This window comes from Ambystoma mexicanum, chromosome 6p, assembly GCF_040938575.1.
Source record: "Ambystoma mexicanum isolate Mex_15411 chromosome 6p, UKY_AmexF1_1, whole genome shotgun sequence".
NCBI classification, from domain to species: Eukaryota; Metazoa; Chordata; class Amphibia; order Caudata; family Ambystomatidae; genus Ambystoma; species Ambystoma mexicanum.
This window is the reverse complement of record NC_090935.1, coordinates 322,469,210-322,491,534: the sequence shown is the minus strand read 5'-3', so window position 1 is coordinate 322,491,534 and position 22,325 is coordinate 322,469,210. Positions and strand designations below refer to the sequence as shown.

The following is a 22,325-nucleotide window of genomic DNA, read 5'->3' as shown; positions in this document are numbered from 1 at the left end:
GCTTCTCAGGCCCTGTCTCGGAGATGGCCCAGGAGAAGGGAAGCTCGACGCCCGGAAAGCTGTTCAGGGTCTGCCCTGGATGCCAGCTGCAGAACGTCTTCAAGGAGGACGAACACTCTTTCTGCCTTTACTGCCTTCATGAGGACAAGACGCACGTGGAGAAGGACTGTGCGTTTTGCGGCAACATGTCGGAACGGACCATGAAGGACCGCCATCAACGTCTCGCCAACTGGCTGGAGGGTAAGAGCCCGTCTGGCGAGAAGAAGACGAAATCCGAGCGGTCTTCTAAGACCTTTGAGGGCGCCCCGGCGACGGGGGCCCAACATAAGGCCAAGCACCGCGAGTCCGCTGGCACCGGGAGCGCCGAACGGTCGGGCTCTACGGGCGCCAGGCAGGGTGCACCCTCCCCGGCACCATCAACCACGAGCCAACGCTCTGGGTCGGGTAAGAGGAAGGCCGAGCACCCGGCGAAGCTCCTGGAGAGGCCCCGGTCGAGCTCTAAGGCAGAAGAGGAGCGTGGCAGTGCCCCCTCCCTCAAGGATAAGGCGGTGAGCGCACCTAAGGTGGTGAAGGCCTTGATCCATCCGACCAAGCCCTCTATCGAAACGGTCGCGGCGGCCCTGGCTCAGCCTGTGGTGGCTGCACCAGTGGTGGCGACCTCAGGGCCCAGAATCTCCCTGCCTCCTCGGAGGGAGTCTTCCTTTGTGCCCATCGATAGGACCCCCGTGAAACCCTCCGTGGGGAAGAAGAAGGGGGGGCAGGGCGTCGTCGTGGAGTCGGCCTCAACCTCAGAAGAGGAACTGATCGAGGTCTTAAGCCACGGCCTAGGCGTGGAAGAAGGCCAGCCCGTCGGAATGGACCCCGACGCAGGTGACGACGACGACATCGTCGAGGATACCGACGGGGCCCCTGCTCGCCCGTCGGATTCCCCTCTGCCAGCGCCGCAAGACAACTCGGCGGCCATTTTGTTGGCCATACAGTCCTTATGCTCCGAGATAAGGACGAGGCTACCGTTACCGACGGAGGAACCTCTCCCGTCGGGGGATCCAGAACCGGGACCTTCTGGTGTTCCCCCTACCAAGAAAAGAAGGATCCATCCACCACCTCCTTTTCAACCGTCGCGCCCCTTCCAGCCCTCCTCCCCGTCCACCCGAGGGGATGATACGGGGACTGACACGGCAGCGACGGGTACGGACGACGAGGCATACGACGAGGATTTTCCGTCGTCGCCTCCCACCAGGGCCTCTCCGCCCGACGAGATCGGATCTTTCCACTCCATGATCTCCAGGGCTTCCGAGCTTTTCCAACTCTGCCCTGAGGAGAAGAAAAAGGAAGGCTTCCTTTATCAGCGGCGCGAGGCCAAGAGGAAGACGGTCCTCGCAGTGCCTCTGTTGGACGACATTTGGGATGAGGGCCTTTCCCTCCTCAAGAACCCTTCCACGACGCCAGCTAGAAGAGACCGGTACGAGAAAAAGTACCGGGTCCCGGACACGGCCCCCCTATGCCTCCGGGCACAGCCTACCCCGGACTCCGTCGTCTCCGCGGCAGCCAGGAAGAAAGCGGGGGGGGGGTGCGGCCTCCACATCGACTTCCCCGCCGGACGGCGAGGGAAAGAAATTGGATACTATGGGGCGTAGAGTCATCTCGTCGGCAGCGACGACGATTAAAGCGGCCAACGCCTTGGCTATCGTGGCCCGCTACGACAGGGAGCTCTGGTACAAGATGGCTCCTCTGCTGGATTTTCTGCCGGACGACAAGAGGGCGGAGGCCCTTGAGATCCTGCAGGAAGGTGAGGTGGCCTCGGACCACGCCATCACCGTGGCGACGGACATCGCCGACACTGGATTCCGCCAGCTGGGCAACGGTGTTTGCCTTCGACGTCGTGGATGGCTCAAAGCTACGGACTTCCGGCAGGACGTCCAGACCAGAGTCCTGGACATGCCCTTCGACGGGAACAACCTGTTTGGGAAGACAGTGGACGATTCCCTTCAGGCCATCAAGGCGGATACTGAGACGGCCCGGGCCCTTGGAGTCCTGCAACGACGGACGCCCTTTCGGAGCGGCGGAGGCAAGGGCGCCTCCAAAGGTTCCGGCGGCGGTTTCGCTTCCTACCGTCAAGCGGCCCGCTCGTCGTCGCAAGAGGCCTACAGAGGACGAGGCAAGTCTAGCGGACCCCGCCGTCGTCGCCAAGGAGGTCAAGGCGGCAAGGCCGCGTCCAAGCAGGATTGAACCGGCCTTGGGGTCGGGCCCCCACCGAAGCACCCCGGTGGGAGGCCGGCTGGCGGGCTTCGTCAGCGTGTGGGAGTCCATCTCCACCGACCGTTGGGTGCTGGACGCCCTGGCCCGGGGCCACGCGCTCGAGTTTCAAAGAAGGTGCCCGCGCGTCCCCCCCGTGGCCAGGAAAGAACTTCACGTCCCTCAACTTCTCCTGGAGGTAAAGGCGATGCTCAGAAAGGGCGCCATCGAACTCGTCCCAAAGAGGCTTCGGGGCTCCGGAGTCTACTCGAGATACTTCCTCGTGAAGAAGAAGACGGGAGGATGGCGCCCCATCCTGGACCTGCGACGTCTGAACAAGTTCATCAAGGCGCAGAAGTTCCGGATGGTCACCCTCCAGCACGTCCTGGGTCAGCTGGAGGAAGGAGACTTCCTATCGTCATTGGATTTGGAGGATGCCTACTTCCACATTCCCATCCTAAAGGGGCACCGCAAATTCCTCAGATTCGTGGTCCAAGGGCGTCATTACCAGTTCAAAGCCCTTCCCTTCGGACTACGGTCGGCACCCAGGGTATTCACCAAGTGCCTTGCACCGGTGGCGGCGCAGCTGCGCCGCGAGGGGATCCACGTCTACCCCTACCTGGACGACTGGCTCATCCGCGCCAAGACGAGGGAGCTCGCCGTGGTCCACACGGCAAGGACCGTCCAACTCCTCACGGACCTGGGATTCTCCGTGAACTACGCCAAATCCCACCTGGTGCCCGCGCAAGTCGCACTGTTTCTGGGAGCGAGGCTCGACACAGTGTCCCTTCTGGCCTCCCCGTCGGAGGAGAGGACCAGGACCATCTTGGGCAAGGTGCAACGGATGTTGGTGGCCGACGCGGCCAAAGTGAGGTCCATCAAGTCCCTCCTCGGGATGATGTCTTCCTGCATCTACCTCATTCCCATGTGCAGGCTCCGGATGCGCCCGTTGCAAGAATTCCTGGATGCGCGCTGGATCCAGACGACGGGCAGCTTCGAGGAAAGGATCAAGCTCGACGAGAGTTTCCGACGAGCGATACGGTGGTGGGGCACCCGCGCGCATCTGACGGCGGGCATGGACTTCCAGACCCCAGCCCACCAGGAGACTGTGACCACGGATGCCTCCCTGGAAGGGTGGGGAGCGCACACCGAAAATCTGCACGCAAGGGGACTCTGGCTCCCGACGGAGAAGTCCCTACATATCAACGTCCTGGAGCTCCGTGCAGTGTTTTGGGCCCTCAGGTCCTTCCTTCCGTCCCTCAAGGGCAAGGTGGTGAGGATCTTCACCGACAACACCACCACCATGTTTTACATCAGGAAACAGGGCGGAACCAGGTCCCCAGCGCTGTCCAAGGAGGCGCAGGACCTGTGGCATTGGGCCGTCGCCCAAGGGATTTTTCTGGTGCCGTTTCATCTGGCAGGGATAAAAAACACCATCGCCGACTCACTCAGCAGGGAGCTGCGCTCGTGCCACGAGTGGGAACTACGGCAGGATCTGGTGGATCGCCTCTTCCGACGGTGGGGCACACCCCAGATCGACCTGTTCGCGACGGCGACGAACGCCAAGTGCCGGAGGTTCGCCAGCAGGTTTCCCCAGACGAGGAGCATGGGCGATGCTTTCTCGTTCCCCTGGGAGGGCCTGTTCCCCTACGCGTTCCCTCCCTTGCCTCTGCTAATCCGGCTCGTCAACCAGCTCAAGAGGTCACGGTGCAGGATGATCCTCGTCGCACCTGCGTGGCCGAGGCAGATATGGTTCCCGGACCTTCTGGACTTGTCAGCGTCCCCGCCGATCAAGCTGCCGGCGGACGCGGATCTACTCTCCAGGGAAGGAGGCGCCATCCTCCACCACGACCCGAAGTCGCTGAACTTGCAGGCCTGGCTCCTGCAGCACTAGAGTTTGGAGGATACGACATACCGGCCGATTGCAGAGAGGTTCTTGCAAAGGCCAGGGCGTCCTCGACTCTTAAATGCTATGGACACAAATGGAAGAGGTTCTCTGTCTGGTGCCACGCACAGAAGATTAACCCTCTACGGATTACGGCTCCCCAAGTACTGCCGTACCTGCTGACGCTGGCCAAAGCTGGTCTGGCACATGCGTCCATCAAGATTCATCTTGCTGCGATCTCCCGATACACCAGAACCACGGGCCGGACGTCCTTGTGGTCTCATCGTCTGGTGAAAGAGTTCATGAAGGGACTGTTCAGATCGTTCCCGCCGGTGAAGGCTCCGGCCCCGGCGTGGGAGCTCAACGTGGTGCTGACCAAGCTCATGGGACCTCCGTTCGAGCCTCTGCACTCGGCCCCGTTGAAGTTTCTATCGTGGAAAACAGCTTTTCTTGTGGCCATCACCTCCGCACGACGAGTGGGAGAGATCCAGGCCCTTTCCTGCAAGGCCCCGTACTTGACTTTCCACGACACAAGGGTAGTGCTCAGGACGCACCCCTCCTTCATGCCCAAGGTACCGTCGGACTTCCATCTCAACGAACCCTTGGTGTTACCTGTGTTCTTCCCGTCGCCTTCGTCGCCGGCTGAGAGGACTTTGCACTCGCTGGATGTAGCTAGAGCGCTGAAGTTCTACGTGGACCGCACGAAGGGTTTTCGGAAGACGTCACAACTCTTTGTGAACTTTGGACCTGTCAATCAGGGGAAGGCTCTCTCGAAGGCTTCCATCTCCAGATGGCTCTCCGGCTGTATCATGTGCTGTCACCGGTTGGCAAACCGACCGCTGCCTGGCCGTCCGAGAGCCCATTCCACCAGAGCGATCGCAGCTACCACGGCGTTCCTATCTGGTGTGCCCCTGCTGGACATATGCAGGGCTGCTACGTGGAGGTCGACGCACACCTTCACGAAATTCTACTGCGTCGACCGGGATTCCAGGGAGGAGTCCAGGGTCGGCCAAGCAGTGCTGCGCAACCTGTTCGCCTGAGGTGAGCCTGGTGAGGAGGTAAGATGCTTAATGTTGAGTTGATGTGATGCTTAATGTTGAGCCTTTGCCACCTCCCGTGGTTGTGCATGTGTGTACTGCTATGTATTCTTTATTCATGAGCATGTGAATCCATGCCAGACCCCATGCTGGAGAAGGAACAAGTTACTTACCTGTAACTGTTGTTCTCCAGCATGGGTCTGGCATGGATTCACATGCGAACCCTCCCGCCTACCCCTCTGCGGCTCTTCACTTGGTCATACTGCCACTTCACGTGCTTCCAAATCTGAAGATGGCTGCCAGAGGCGGTGCTTAGGTAGAGGGCAGTCATTGGCTGTGGTCAGTATGACGCAGAGACCAGTGATTGGTTATTACTACGAAAGACAGATCAGAAACGAAACTGATACTGGTTTTTTCTTTACCGAGGATTCCCAGCCTGACGACGGGGAATATTCATGAGCATGTGAATCCATGCCAGACCCATGCTGGAGAACAACAGTTACAGGTAAGTAACTTGTTCCTTGCGTTGGGGGTTACCGAAAGTACTTAACGGCTTCAGAATATTTGTGAGATCTCTGGTTTTGTTCTAATAACCTTGTTCTTTGACATGCTAAAAAGCGTTTAACCTTGTTCTTTGACATGCTAAAAAGCATTGCTCTAAATGCAAGTGATATGTTAATGTCCACAGTGTCCTAGTTATTTAAGTCATCTGAGGGTGTAGGAAGTGTGCCATCCCAAATGGGTGCTTGCTGATTTAGAGAAACTAAGAGCGTGTGTTTTGGAGTGTATTTGTGTTACTATTATATTGCCCCTTCTGAAGAAAGCTTACTCAAACTGTTAAATTAATTGTTTAATCAAGAAACCTTGTGCGTAAGAGTTTATTTGAATACTTGTCACTTTGAATCTCTGTGTAATTCCCCTACTGCTCACATTGACACCTCTTCAGATAAGCTTGGCTGCTCAACACGCTACCAACCTGTGTAGTAAAGACTTATACCAAAGGTTGGGTTCCTATTGCCTGGAGGTCAGGTTTGTTGTAGTGCACCCAAAGGATACTGCATACAATCGTGCCTAACACTCTGCGTTCCATCTATACGAGGAAATAGTCCTACCTACATTCTTTGCTGACCCCAAGAACGAGGCTCAGAGACTCTTGCTTTGTCTGGATGTCAGACGCACCGTGAAATTCGATCTGCATAGGACCAAGGGCTTCCGCAAGTAGGACGCACTGTCCCTTTTGGGGGCTTCAGGCCGGGATATCAGTCATCCAAGGCCTCCATAGCAAGGTGGATGGTTGCGGCCATCAAAGAGGCCTATGAGGTGCAGTGCTGGCAGCTGCCAGCCAACATGCACGCCCATGCCGTCGGGGCCGAGGCCACGGCCATTGCATTCTAGTGGCAGTTTCCATGGCAGGGCAGCTACCTGGGCCACCCCTTCATCTTTTTGTAAGCATTACTGTTTGGACGCTGGCTCCAAGTCAGAGGTGGCATTCGGACAGGCGGTTCTAAGGAACTTGTTAGCTTAAGGAGGGTCTCCTCTCGACCAGGGGGCTGCATTCAGTTGTAATCGCCCATACATTATGTAGCAAAGGGGACGGGACTTTAGAGTAATTACAAGTTAATCAGTGTAGTGACTAACCTACTTAGTCCCTAGTCCCCTTACCTCCGTCCCACCATCCTCCCCCTAATAATACTGTTGTCATTAGGCAATAATAAATATTGTTGACGCGTCAATGGGGACTGAAGAGTGGCGCGTGCTCCCATGTCCGCACCCCCACGCGCCTCTAAATTTAAAAGGGAAGGTTTTTCTGGTGAAAACGGTTCTGTCTACCGCCCCTAGGAATGGACGCCCATATAGTATGGAGGAAAGGGCACTAAGAGTATGTTAGTCACTACGGTGAGTGACTTGTAATTTTTCCTTCCTTTAACCTTTCCTTTCTGCAAACCTCAGAATCTACAAAGTGTACTAGTGATATATAAATGCAATTACTGTCCTAGTTGCTAGCGTGACTGAGCAGCCAGGCTTATCTCAAAAGGGGTCAATGTGAGCTGTAGCGTTGTAACATAGACTTTCACAGTTTCCAAATAACACTTACACTCAAGGTTTCTTGAATAAACAATTATTTATTAATTTAACAGTCAATTTGGGGAACTCGCCCTGAGCAAATATGTAACACTTAAATATGCGTTGAAATATACACTCTGTTTTAATAAATCAGTAGATACCCGTTTGGGATACCACACATACTTCCTATACCCTGAGGTGACTTCAATAACTAGGACACTGTGGACATTGATTTATCACTGGCACTTTTAGAGCAATACTGAGTTTGGTGTCAAAAGGAAAGGGTTAGGGAAGGAAACCATGGTCCTCCAACATGGGGTCTGGCATGGATTCACATGCTCATGAATATTCCCCGTCGTCAGGCTGGGAATCCTCGGTAAAATCAGTTTCAGTTTCTTTTCTGAACTGTCTTTCTACTAATGGCCAATCACTGGTCTCTGGGTCATACTGCCCCCTACCTAAGCCCCTCCTCTGGCAGCCATCTTCAAATTTTTACCGCACGTTCAAGTGTTGGGAGGCCTCGTGCTTAGCTCTCAAGCGTTTTAGTTTAGTCTTATTTTTTCGGTCAAATCGAGCCTCAAGCTCCACCGATTCATCTTCCGATTAACGGGGGCCCGTTTCGGGAATCTCTATGCCCCTCAAGCGGAATTTCATCGCATTTCACTTCTTGAAGGATTCCGGAAGATCTTTGAGGCCTACCCCACGTGGACATGGCCTCAAGACAAAGGAGACTCGACACCCATTGGATCCAAGCTGTTTAGGATCTGCCCAGGATGTGGACTACAGGACGTCTTCAAGGAGGATGAGCACTCCCGTTGCCTCTACTGCCTGCACTCCGACAAGCCGCACGTGGAGGAGGACTCTTCGTTCTGCAAGAACATGTCCGTCCGGACCATCGTACACGACTCGCTAACTGGCTGGAGACGAAGAGCCCAGCAGTAGGTGAGACGAAGGCAAAGCACTGCGAGTCCGTGGGTACTGGGAGTGCCGTTGGTTCAGGCTCCTCGGCTGCCAGGCCGAGTGCAAAATCGCTAACGGCGTCAACCATGAGCCAACGCTCTGGCTCGAAGTTGAAGTCGGATAAGCTTCGGGAGAAGCCCAGGTCGGCACTGATGGAGAAAGCCAAGAGGGAGCGAGGCGGTGACCCTCCCCACACGGTGAAGGCCTCAGACGCGCCTAAGGTCGTGAAGGCCCAGATTCACCTGGCTAAGGCCTCAATTGAGGGAGTCGTGGAGACGATCTCCAGGCCTAGTTTCCCTGCCATCCTGGAGGGAATCATTTTTCCAGCCTATCGAAAAGACTCCTGTGAAACCCTGAGCCATGGGGGTGGGGGCGCAATAGATCTAATGGACTCAGTTACCTCCTCCGAGGACGAGCTGTCTGGCCTCAAGTCAGTCCTTGACAAAGAGGTTTGTCGAGGTCAGGGCCTATGGGAAGGATCCCGACGAGACGGATATGGAGAGCAAGGGTGGAGCCGATGAAGAACGGCAGATCGACGATGAACCAGACACTATGCCTCTGGCACGGCTCCCCTCGCAACCGATGCCACTGCCGACGGACAGGTCAGATGCCATTTTGCTGGCACTGCACACTTGTGCACAGAGATGAGGACAAGGTTGCCCTTACCACCGGCGGACGAGCCAGCGGCTCCTGGACCGCCGGGGAGTCCTCCACTCAAGCGGAGGCAAGTCCATCCTCCCCCACCCTTCCATCCTTCACCTTCATCCCCTCCGCTGAAATATGAGACAGACGGCCACAGCGGGGACGGACGACTGCGGCGATGACAGAACGCATCTCCCATCACCCCCTCCCCGGTCTTCCCCCTCCCAAGGGAATTGTCTCCTTTCACACCATGATCGCCAGGGGATCAGAGCTTTTCCAGCTATGCCCCGAAGAACAGGAGGAGAGGTTACTTTATCGACGACGAGAGGCCAAGAGGAAGACTGTCCTCTCAGTCCCGCTGTTGGGCGACATCTGGGACGAAGGGCTGTCCATTATGAAGAACCCATCCATGGCCCCTGCAAAGAGACCGGTACGAGAAGCAGTACCAGGTCCCAGACTCCGCTCCTATTTGCCTCAGGGCGCAGCCGTCCCCGGACTCGGTGGTCTCTGCGGTGGCCAAGGAGAAATCGCCGGATGGCGAGGGGAAGAAGCTAGACGCCATGGGACGTCGGGTCATCTCGTAGGCAGCGACGACCATCAAGGCGGCCAACGCTCTCGCTATCGTGGCCCGCTACGATAGGGAGCTGTGGTTCAAAATGGCCCCCCCCCCTCCTGGACTTCCTTCCAAATGACAAGAGGGCGCAAGCCCTTGAAATCCTGCAAGAGGGCGAGGTGGCGTCCGACCACGGTAGCCACGGACATCGGTGACACCGTTTTTCGCCAGATGGGCAACGTTTGCCTTCGCCGACGCGGTTGGCTCGGGGCCACCGACTTCCGTCAGGATGTACAGACCAGGGTACTGGACATGCACTTCAACAGGAACAACCTGTTCGTCAAGGCAATGGACGAGTCACTGCATGCCATCAAGGCAGACCCCGAGACGGCCCGTGCCTTGGGCAAGATACATCGGCGACAGCTGGCCCGCTCTTCGTCGCAGGCGAAACAAGACCGGTGGACATGGTTGCCAAGGTGGCAAGGCCTTGACGAAGCAGGAACCGGCCGTTGCGTCTGGCCCCCACCCGGGCACCCCGGTGGGAGTCCGGCTGGTGAAATTTGTCTCCACTGACCGTTGGGTGCTGGATGCCTTGGCCCACGGGCACACTCTGGTGTTCCAAAGGAAGTGCCCAGACTTTCCACCGGTGGCCAGGAAAGAAGACCACATCCCACAACTGCTTCTGGAGGTACGAGCGATGCTGACAAATGCCGCGATAGAACTCGTCCCGAAGAGACTCCGGGGCTCCGTATACTTGCGGTACTTCCTCGTCCGAAAGAATACCGGCGGCTGGCAGCCTCTCCTGGACCTCCGTCGCCTCAACAAATACATAAAATCCCAAACATTCCGGACGGTCACCCTTCAGCACATGCTGGGACAGCTTAATGAAGGGGGCTTCCTGTCGTCGCTGGTCCTGGAGGATGCATACTTCCACATCCCCATACACGAAGGACATTGCAAGTTCCTACGCTTACTGGTCCAGGGGCGGCACTATCAGTTCAAGGCACTGCCCTTGGTTTGAAGTCGGCACCAAGGGTCTTCACCAAGTGCTTGGCACTGGTGGCGGCACGGATGATCCTGCAGGGGATCCATGTCTACCCCTAGCTGGAAGATTGGCTCATCCGTTCAAGGGAACTGCATCGACCACACAGCGAGGACCGTCCGCCTGCTCACGTAACTGGGGTTCTTGATAAACTTTGAAGTCCTGCTTGGTACCATCGCAGGACGCCCTTTTCCTGGGAGCCAGGCTGAACACGGTGGCACGGCTGGCTTCACCGTCCGAGTTCCTCGACGCCTGGCAAATACCAATGGCGGGAAGCTTCGAAGGCGAGATCTCCCTCAACAGGACTTTCCGCCAAGCGATCCAGTGGTGGGGCACCCGCACGCATCTCGCGACTGGCATGGGCATCCAGACCCCAAATAACCGACGCCTCCCTGGAGGGATGGGGTGCGCACACCAGAGGTCTCCACGCAAGAGGTCACTGCACATTGTCCTGGAGCTTCGGGCCGTGTTCTGGGCCCTCAGATCCTAACTTCCATCCCTCAAGGGCAAAGTGGTGATGGTCTTCACCGACAACACCACCACAATGTTCTACATCCGGAAGCAGGGGGGCACCGGATCCGCAGCTCTCTCCAAGGAAGCACAGGATGTGGCGCTGAGCCATTACCCAGGGGATGTTCCTGGTAGCCTTTCACCTGGCAGGAGTGAAGAACACAGTCGCCGACTCACTCACCAGGGAGCTGCACTCTTGCCACGAATGGGAGCTTTGGCAAGATCAAGTAGATCTCCTATTCAGACGATGGGGCAATCCCCAGATCGATTTGTTTGCGACGGCAACGAACACCAAGTGCCGGAGGTTCACCAGCAGGTTTCCCCAGCCGGGGAGCATGGGGGATGCATTTTCCTTCTCTTGGGACGGCCTGTTCGCCTATGCGTTCCCACCGTTGCCGTAGCTCCTGCAACTCATCAGTCAACTCAGACGATCCCCGTGCAGGATGATACTCGTCGCACTGGCGTGGCCGAGGCAGTTATGGTTCCTGGACCTTCTGGACATGTCAGCGTCCCCTCCAGTCAAGTTAACGACGGACGCTGATTTTCTCGCCAGGGAATCGGGTACGATCCTGCATCACGACCCAAGATATCTGAACCTGCAGGCCTTGCTTATGCAGCACTAGAGTTCGGAGGCTATGACATCCCGGCGGACTGCAAGGAGGTACTTGCCAAGGCCAGGGCTTCCTCGACTCTTAAGTGCTATGGACATAAATGGAAGAGTTTCTCCGTCTGGTGCTGCGCACAGAAGATCAACCCTCTATGGATTACAGCCCCTCAAGTACTGCTGTACTTGTCGCTGGCCAAGGCGGGGCTGGCGCATGCCTCCATCCACCTAGCGTCTATCTCCCACTAAACCAAAACTCTGGGTCGGTCGTCGCTGTGGTCTCACCGCCTGGTGAAGGAGTTTCATGAAAGGACTGTTCCGCTCGTTCCCACCGGTGAAGGCTCCGGCCCTGGCTTGGGAGCTCAATGTGGTGCTGACCAGGCTCATGTGCCCACCATTCGAGCCTTTGCATTCAGCGCCGCTGAAATTCCTATCGTGGAAGACAGCGTTTCTTGTGGCCATCCCCTCCGCACGACGAGTGGGAGAGATCCTGGCCCTCTCCTGTAAGCCTCCGTACCTGACATTCCACCAGACGAGGTTAGTGCTGAGGACGCACCCCTCCTTCATGCCTTAGGTGCCGTCAGACTTCCATCTCAACAAGCCCTTCGTGTTGCCTCTTTTCTTCCCGTCGCCAGCTGAGAGGACTTTGTACTCGCTGGATGTGGCTAGAGCACTGAAGTTCTACGTGGACCGCACAAAGAGTTTTCGGAAGACATCACAGCTGTTTGTGAACTTTGGCCCTGTGAACCAAGGGAAGGCCCTCTCCAAAGCTTCCATTTCCAGATGGCTTTCCGGCTGCATCATGCACTGTCACCGGTTGGCAAACCGACTACTGCCCGGCCGCCCAAGAGCCCATTCGACCAGAGTGACCGCTGCTACTACGGCGTTCCTGTCTGATGTGCCCCTGCTGGACATCTGCAGGGCAGCTGCGTGGAGATCGACGCACACCTTCACGAAATTCTGCTGCATCGACCGGGATTCCAGGAAGGAGTCCGGAGTCGGCCAAGCAGTGCTGCGCAACCTGTTCGCTTGAAGGTGAGCCTGATGAGGTAAGAGATGCTTAATGTTGAGTTATTGAAATGCTTAATGTTGAGCCCTGCCACCTCCCGTGGTTGTGCAGGTGTGTACTGCTATGTATTCTTGTATTCATGAGCATGTGAATCCATGCCAGACCCCATGCTGGAGAAGGAACAAGTTACTTACCTGTAACTGTTGTTCTCCAGCATGGGTCTGGCATGTATTCGCATGCAAACCCTCTCTCCTACCCCTCTGCGGCTCTTCTCTTGGTCCTGCTGCCACTTTACTTGCTACCAAATCTGAAGATGGCTGCCAGAGGAGGGGCTTAGGTAGAGGGCAGTCATTGGCTGGGGGGCAGTATGACCCAGAGACCAGTGAACGGTTATTAGTAGGTAGGATTCCCAGCCTGACGGGGATTATTCATGAGCATGTGAATCCATGCCAGACCCATGCTGGAGAACAACAGTTGCAGGTAAGTAACTTGTTCCTTAACACGTTTCTCAAACCGGTAAGCACTTTAGAATCCCCCAATGCAATGTAGATTAACACTTTCCCAGCTATAGAAGTAAGGTATGTATGACATTTCTGAGGGACAGATTAAAACACAAAGTCAGAGGTCAGAGTCTTGAGGGAGCCAGGACAGCCAATGTCAATCGAGTAAAGTCCATGGGAGCTGATGCACTTCTTGAAGGTAAGTTAAAAAGTAGTGCACCATGTTGGAGAGTTTTGTAGGAAAAGAAATCACTGTTGGGCCATAAACTGGGAGGCTTGTGATGGGCAAAACTGTAAAACTCTGCAAAAGGCAGCAAATGCAAGTCTCAACTGAAAGCTAGCAAGCTACACAAGAGGCAAGTACCCCTTAGTTTACAGTACTGTAGGTCTGAAGAAATTGGTTCCTGTTGGCTTCTGGTCTTGTTGTAGTATGGCAGATCCTGTTGTTCCTGGGCTCTGTTGTGGGGACAAGAGGGAGGAAGTCTGGGGACTGCAGCACTAAGATTCGAAGGTCGGCGGCAGCAATGGACAAAGTTCATATCAGCATCCGTTTGCGGTTTCAGCTCCTCGCGAATAGCACCACTGCGGTTCTTGGATACTTTGTGGGCTTTCCTTGCTTCTGGGGTCCAGCACTCTGTTGAGGTGGCTTAGGCTTGGTTAGTCCTAATTCAAGGAAGTTCGGAGGATCTTCCTGGAGCTTGAGTCCGGCTTAAAAACGATACTCTATTCTGGTGTTCCTCTTCCTGGCCTGGCACTCTGTTCCTGCAGCAGCAAATGGATGAGTTTGTCTTGGGGTTGATTGGTCCCACCAACCCAAGCAAAGAAATCGTCCTTTGCAGGGCTTCCCTAGTCAAGGTGAATTCGGAGCTTCAGCAATTCAGCAGGGCTTCACCAGGCAAACCAACGGTCCAGGAGTTGCAGCAAGCTTCTCTTCCAAGTTCTTTTTTGGATTCCTTCGTCCAGTGATCCACTCTGCCTTCCTAGCAAAATACCTCACGTTTTATTCATTTGCAGCCTAGCTGTCACTTACATGGCAGGGTGGCTGTCCTCCAAGGACAACCAGCCAATCTCCTTTGGGTGCATTCCTGTAACCAGGGAGACTAAGCACTGGGAGTTTCAGGCACCTCCCTCGCTTCCTGCCCTGCCAGACACGCTGGAGCCAGAGGTGGACTTCACCAGTAAACCCTGCCAAAGGCAAAACGAACAAAAGAACCAAACATGGTTTGGCGCGCAGGGTAAATCTCAAGAAGGACCTTTCCAACAAGAAATGGTGAAAATAGAAGACTGGGGCCATTTTGACAAAATGGGCACCCATGTGTGCTTCACTGCAGCTGCAATTGCAGCCCGCGGTAGAAACACTCAATGGTAGGAAAATGTAAACCACCACCACCACCAGCCATTAATTGTAGAAACGGGTGACCTAAAATTGTTGCATGAGAAAGTAGACCAAGGGAATACTAAGTAACCCCTTCAGCACTCTATTTAGGATAGTGTGGGCTGGGTCTACAAAGTTACAAAAGTTAAGTAAAGTCAATTTCACCTTACTGCTCTTAGGAATTGTAGTTTAATCAAGAGAAGGTATTTAAATCTTTGGGAAATCTGAAAGACTCCCCTATGACATTGCACTGAAGGTGCTGTGTCACAATGTAAAAGATGATGCCTATGGAGTGTCAGACTCCATAACCGAAAGAAACGCAGAGTTCAAGTCAAAGAAAAATCCATGAGTGTGGGGAAAAATGTCTCACTCTCTCAAGGATAAAAATTAAAAGTCCTAAATTCCAGCAAAATAGTTGAAGGTCTCTAAGGTAGAAGTGAATTAGCACATTTCTGAGAATTCTCTTTAACACTGGTAAATAACTATAACGGAAACCTTGAGTGTAAATGTTGCTTGTGTTGACGGATTTAATCTTTAAAGCTCTACAACTCACATTTACCTCTCTTCTTGAGAGAGGCCTGGCTGTTCAGTCACACTACCAACTTGTGTAGTACAGACCTATACCAAAAGGTGGGTTACCTAATACCTAGCAGATACGTCTTGTGTAGTCTCACAGTTTGTGATACACCAATTCTTACCCAACAATTCAGTATATCAGAGTTGTATTTTTTCTATGGATAAGTGTTTGGTCTAGTTGGAACATTGTCTACCTGGTACCCTTCACCTACTGCTTTTATGTTAACCTAAGAGGTTTGGCTTCCAATTTGTGATTGTTGTACTTGACTGACCGTGAGGTTATTGGTTGCACAGCCTTCAAGAGATGGTTGTATAAAAAACGGACTTCACACTGATGAACTGTTACCATCATTCTTGTCATACAACGGCTATCTGTGGTATGTTACTCTTGTTTTCCTGTGGATGACACAAGATCATCTCGTCTCTTGGAAATCTCTGGGAGCCTACCAGTTTTCCATCTAAGTGTTTCCTGCTTGGTTAGTCTTGCAATTGTATTTTTTACCACCATCAAGATTCCTCATATAAAGCTAAGGCGCATGCTATCCCTGAGCTTATATGGGCATACATGTGTAGAATTGGTCTCAGTAGAACCAATCCTACTACTGTTATTGGTACTGTTGGCAGTAATAAACTGCTACTGCCCATAGTACTAAAGCACTGCTACTCTTCTCTTAACAACGATGGCAGTGTTTTCAATTTGTTATTTTACATGAAGTTGTTTTTCTGAAATGTTTATTTTTAACACTGATTTTTGACAGAGCCCTGAAAGGAGTCTTACGAGTTGGAGTGCTGGCAAAAGGATTGCTCCTGCGTGGAGACAGAAATGTCAACCTGGTTTTGCTTTGTTCAGAAAAGCCATCCAAGGAGTTGCTTAGTCGCATTGCAGAATGCCTACCCAAACATCTTGCAGTGAGTGTAATTATGATTTGTTCACACACACACACCTTGGCAAATACTTGATGTTGTGCGCATATTACATGTCTGTGGTTTTAAGACATTCCTTCCAAACACAGGAACTTCTAAGAATAGCGATAACAATACTATTTTGGTTACTTTACAGAAATCTGGTAACTCTGTCTCGTTTTAGGTCTAGTAGGTTCCACCATATGCTCATTGACATTTGGCCTATGGCCAAAAAAGCAAGTTAACTGGACTTCGCAATGTTGCAGATTTGCTCATTTGTCGTTGTTGGGGATATTTTTCTTTTGGCAGATTTCCCACTATTGATTTCAATAGTTCTCCAGTATGGGGTCTGGCATGGATTCACATGCTGAAGAAAATTCGCCCTCAAATCCTTGGTAAAAGAAGAAATTCTCACTTTCAATGTAAAACTGTATTTCTCCTCTAAACCAATCACTGTCCTCTGGGTCATACTGCTCCCAAGTGTTAGGTAAGATTTGCACAGAAATGGTAAATCTACCTGACCTGGGTCAACCCCAGAACTTTTTCTTTTATTAGTTGGATCTTTTTCCATAATACCTCAGTGAGTGGGAACCCTTTTCCACACTCCCATAATATTTAACTCTTTTTATGGGTGTCATTTTTAAGACTCTCCATAGTGTCTTTTTAAAGTAATCCTCTTTAACAACTTATTGGCAATAAGTGCCTGTTGTTGCTTGTTTGCCCTAAGGGATCCCCTTTTAACTTTCATGTGCTAACCTTGAGTGAACTACAGTTCCCAAGGGTAGAAAGATTCTTTGGATCCCTTTTTACTTTTTAAGTGAAAACAGAACACCCCATCTTATGTGGAGTGCTGGGGCGATACAATGTATCCCCTTTCACACTAAAACTGTAACAATTCTGTTAGTGGCAAGCTTACCTTCAATTGCTGGTGGCAGTGATACCTTGTATTAATGTGGTGCTCCTTTACCGTGGGCTGTGTTCACAGCTGCAGTAAAGGGACCTAAGGGTGTCCATTTTTACCAAAATGGCCCCGTCGTCTTTTTCCACCATTTTAGTGTTTCTTGTTCCTTCCCCTGACATCCAGGGCGGGAAATTCCTTTGTATGATTTTTGTCTTCGGCGGGAGTCTCCTGAACTCCTGTCCCAGGCTCAAGTCTGTCTGTGAGAGCAGGAAGTGGGGGAGGAGTCCAAAACTCCCCAGCCCTTTCTTACGCCTTGCTTGAATGGGGACAAATCCCAGTGGGGGGCTGGATGTCCTGTTTGGACCACCAGACTGCCCCTTCTTGTAGAATTCAAGAAGAGAATGCAGAGGTTGAGTTGTAATTCCTAATAAATACTGCGAACCTGGAAACTGAAGACCTGTCGACCACTGGCCCTTAAACCGAAGAGGATGACTAAGATGAAGCAACGGAAATGATTTCCAGCGACCGCAGAGCCTGCTCTGTAACCGGATCCTGCTGTAGCCCTTCCTTCCATCGACCTGGGGCCTCTAAAAACGACGACCCCGACCCGGAGCCTGGTGAGACCCACTAGACTGAAGAAGACCTGTATTTTGAGACATCCCATGCGTTTCTGCGACCTTGCGTTGTTGCAATACCCTAATATCCTGGAACCTCAAGCCATCGTGCGGTGCACGGTCATCCGAATCTCGCGGAAACTTTGTGGGCATCCTGGTGGATCTCCAAAGACACAAATCGAGTCCGAAAAGACCCCTCACCAGAGTGCTGGACCTTTAAAACGACGAGTATTCAACCGTGATTTTCCGCAGAACCGCAGTCAGCCGCGAGGGAAACCTTGCCTAGCGCCTTCTTCATCGATCCCAATGCTGAGGTACGGTTTTGGCTTTGGTATGTACTTACCTTAAGCCTGGTAGGATTTCTGTGTAGTTGTGGGTTGTTTTCTGTGATGGGGAGGCCTCTCATGCAGTGTACCCAGTCCTCCCACTGCTAGAATCCTGCTAGGGTGTCTTCTGCGAAGCCCCTGCACCCTCTTCTATCCCTGTTTGCCCAGTTATCCTAAGGAACTCTAGTAGCATAAGTCAAAAAACCTCTTCTGACACTGCCTGTTGGTCACTAGTCCTAGTGACCCAACTTCTGCCACTGAGAACACTCGTGCTCCAAGAATAAAGGAAAGACTGTTGAGGGATTGGAATTTCTGCCTAGAAGAGAAAATAAGTGTTTAAAAGTTACTTGCTTGTAAAGGGTTGCTTGATTGGTAACTGTATTTCTAAGAGTGAACAGTTAAAGTTCTTACTCATCTTGAATGTGTTATGCACTATTATTAAAAGTATGGTTAACATCTCTTCTTACTTAGCAACTGTTTTGCCAGTCTAATAGACATTAGATTTGAAGGTATTTTACTCTCCTTTGATTAGGTTGTGCCTCTTCCCAAAAGTAAAGTGTTGGTATCACCAGATTAGTCCTTTGAGGGTAATTGTATGTGTCCCTGTTAGGATATTAGTGTATCATACAAGCAAGTAAGCAAACATGCTGTCACTGTCATGGTGGTGTTAGGATATCAGTGTATCATACAAGCAAGTAAGCAAACATGCTGTCACTGTCATGGTTAGCATGCGCTTGGAATGTGGATCTCGACCCCGGGGGTTCGAGGTTCCAGGAGGAGAGTGAGTTGAGAGAGAGACGGTGGACGGTGGTTGAAACCCTCCCGGGGGTCGTTGACCTTATTACTAAAAAGAAGTAATAAATAACTTTACTCTGCAATCCTGTGTACTGGAGTACTTTGGGACATAACAACTGGCGACGAGGATAAAGGATTTTCAAAGACGACCCCCGGCACAGTATCAAGCTACAACTTTATAGCCACGATTCAGGAAAGGAAGGAAGCTATGATACATTAACCAGGACTACTATAAAAAGAAAGGAATCAACTTGACGCAGACATCGACGACACTTCAATCAAGCACACTAAGTGACATTGTGCAAAGAAGTTTACTTTCAAATATCTGCAGGCGCGCCCCAACGCCATTCCGGAATACGCACTGATAGCGTTCGGAATACAATTTCAAGGACGCAACTATTATTTGAGAAAAGGACCCTACGGCGTAACGGACGCCACAACCGACGTCCTCACGCAACAAGAGAAACACGGAGGCGGGCCAGTGATCGCAAACGTAATACGGAAACAGATTAATCTAAAAGCAACTCACCGACCCGGCGAGAAGGAAGCAGTGTATTATACCGCAGGACACTGAATGAGAACGTGACCCAACACCAGATCCACAGCGCTACGCTGCACAAATTGCGGGTGAGTCATATTTCACAAGGCTTCACACGGTTGAAGTGGGAAATTTGAAAAACAGTTCTTCAGCATAGCTTTCACAACGCAGATATTTAAATGGTTGTAATGAGGGAAATATTAAACCGTACCACAGCATAACATATATAAGTCCTGGTATTAGATTACAATGGCAAATGTTCCGGCCCCAGTATTTTTCTTGCCTTCACCTGGAGAACCCAGAGTACGATGGTCAGATTGGAAGGAAGGTTTTCATAAATACGCGTTAGCAGTATTTGGCCCTAATTATTCAAATGAAAGGAAAGAAGCCTTATTGTTTCATTGTTTAGGAACAGCAGGCCAGGAAGTGCTAAGGAAATTACCAGAGCCTACAGATGCACCAGACACAGGTCCATATGAGAAGGCACTAACCAAGTTGGACAAACATTACAAAATAGAGGAGAACATTATTTTAGAGAGATACAAATTTGCCACCAGAGAACAAAAGAACGGAGAGAACATAGAAGACTTTATCACAGCATTGAGGGGCTTAGCAGTGAAGTGTAGATTTACTCACTGTCAAGACGAACACATACGGGATCAATTAATGATCAAATGCAACAATGACAATATTAGGAAAGAGCTTTGGAAGGAGAAGGATCCTACATTAGATAGAGCAATAGAGATCGCAAAGATGGTGGAACACACTGATAAATGCATAAAGCTACTACAAGCAGACAATCAGATGAACACAGATAAATCCAAGCTGGAAGAAACAGAGGGCACAGTTCAGAAAGTATCAAAAGTTAAGGCGAGGATGGGCTCAAGTTTTTCAAAAAGACAGATACAGTATGAGAAAAAAGGCGAGGAGCGACAGGAGAGTAGACTTCCAGCGGGGAAAAGTTGGAATCGCCAAGTGTGGGTCAAAGACAATAAGAATTTCTCACGTGAGACTAATTTTTCCCGATTTCCAAAAGAAGCAGTGACAAATAGAGATGTTTCATCAAGAAGGTGTTTCCGGTGTGGGAGTTTCTCACATGTAGCATCGGACAAGGAATGTTTTGCAACACACGTCATATGCAATAATTGTGGTATACGTGGACACATAGCTAGATGTTGTAGAAATGTTAATTCCAATTCAGGTCAAGTTTTTGATGTCAATGTAAATAATGCGGAGGATGAGTATGTTGAGAATGGCAGAGAGGTAGTTTTCATGGTGAATGCCATTGATGGGCAAGTGAAGAAGAAAAAGCCATACGCCATGGTTTTGGTTAATGGGATACAAATATTGATGCTTATGGATAGTGGGGCGGACTACACACTAATAGGAGTACGGGTATGGAAGGAGAGATTTAAGTGCTGTACATTGAGAGAAAACAAAATTAAGGTGAATGCATATGGTGACAAACCCATAGAAATAATAGGATACTTTGAGGCCAAATTGCAGTTTAAAGATAGAGAAGCCACCACGAATATTTATGTTGCCAACAAAGGAGGAGAGTTATTATCGTGGAGTGACCAAGCTGAACTAAAAATCAGACTTGAAGCAAGTCATCCGGAACAAGTCTTAACAGTAAACAGTGAGAGTGTGAGTGAGAAAGGAAACAAACTTGGATGTATGAAGGGATTTGTTCACAAAATAAGATTAAAAAAAGGGGCAGTTCCCAAGATTGCGAAATTACGCACCATTCCCCTGGCACTTAAGGAGGGTGTAGAAAGTGAGTTAAAAAGAATGGAAGATGAAGGGGTCATTGAAAGAATTGAATCTTCAGAATGGGTGAGCCCCATAGTAGTAGTTCGGAAAGCCTCTGGGTCTTTGAGAATATGCATTGACTTAAGACATCTTAACAGTATGGTAGTAGCAGATAGATTCCCACTACCCAGGATAGATGATCTACTGGTTGGTGTTTCCGGATCTAAAGTATTTTCAATTTTGGATCTCAAATCAGCTTACCACCAAATTGAGTTGCATCCAGATTCCAGAGATCTAACCGCATTTATTACCCCCAACGGTTTATTTAGGTGTGTACGAATGCCGTTTGGTTTGGTGTCGGCGGCGAGTGTATTTCAGAGTATTATGTACAAGTTACTAGGTGGAGAGAAAGGAGTAATGTACTACCAAGATGATGTTCTAGTTTGTGGCAGAGATGAGGAGGAACATGACAGGCGGTTAAAGAGGGTGCTAAACATATTAGGAGAAGCCGGTTTAACGATAGCGTCAGAAAAATGTACATTCAAAGCAAGTAAAGTGGTTTATTTAGGCCACGAAATCACTGCTGAGGGAGTCAAACCTAAAGAGGAGGCTATCGAAGCTATAAGGAAAATGGAAGAGCCCAAATCCAAAGCAGAAGTGTTATCATTCTTAGGGTTAGTTGAATTCTATGGCAAATTCATCAAGAATCTGTCAGACATGTCAAGATACATGAGGAAGCTCACGCGCAAAGGTGTGACATTTAAATGGAGTGAAGAGTGTAAGTGTGAATTTGAAAGGATAAAAAAGGCCATGGTTGAAGCTCCCATTCTAAAGACATTTGAAGAAGGGAAGCCCACACTACTTTTTGTAGATGCCAGTGACTATGGCATAGGTGCAGTGCTTATGCAAGAAGATTCAGAGGGGCTGCATACCATAGCGTTTGCTTCAAGATCACTTAAAGATCCTGAAGTCAGATATTCAGTGGTGGAGAAAGAAGCTCTCGCTTGTATTTGGGGTGTTGAGAAATTCAAAAGGTTTTTGTGGGGAAGGAAATTTGAGATTTGTACTGATCACAAACCGTTAGTTGGCATTTTTACTAAGGGTGGACTGGAAGGTGTATCAAGACGCATAATGAAGTGGGTAACAGCTCTTCAAGGTTTGCAATTCACAGTGATTCACATTAGAGGTGAAGTTAATGTCGTAGCAGATGCCTTGTCAAGATCTGTTCATAGAGAAGGTCACATCAGGGTAGAGCAAACAAATCAAGAAGAAACATGTGAAATTTTTCAGGTGCATGAGTCTTTAAAGGAAGATGAGTGGGTTAAAGCGTGTAGTGAAGATTCAAAATATCAGAAAGTATTAGCATTAGTAAGAGAGAATGGAGTGATGAACTACAGAGGTGATATGGGTGGATTTGCCAGAGTTAAAGAAGATCTATGGATCAATGATAAGTATCTATATAGAGGGCATCAGATGATAGTTCCTCAGGGTATGAGGAGACAAG

At 50.9% G+C, this 22,325-nt stretch overlaps 1 protein-coding gene across 3 annotated transcripts in view; it reads left to right on the top strand.

Annotated features, from left to right (window-relative positions):
* Positions 1 to 22,325, top strand: part of ZFR (zinc finger RNA binding protein) — a 1,119,848-nt gene that overhangs the window by 908,308 nt on the left and 189,215 nt on the right. For all 3 annotated transcript variants that reach the window (XM_069627081.1, XM_069627082.1, XM_069627083.1), the window contains one exon: positions 15,751 to 15,901. In XM_069627081.1, the coding sequence (XP_069483182.1) occupies positions 15,751 to 15,901 (151 nt within the window). The remainder of the gene's footprint in view (positions 1 to 15,750; positions 15,902 to 22,325) is intronic.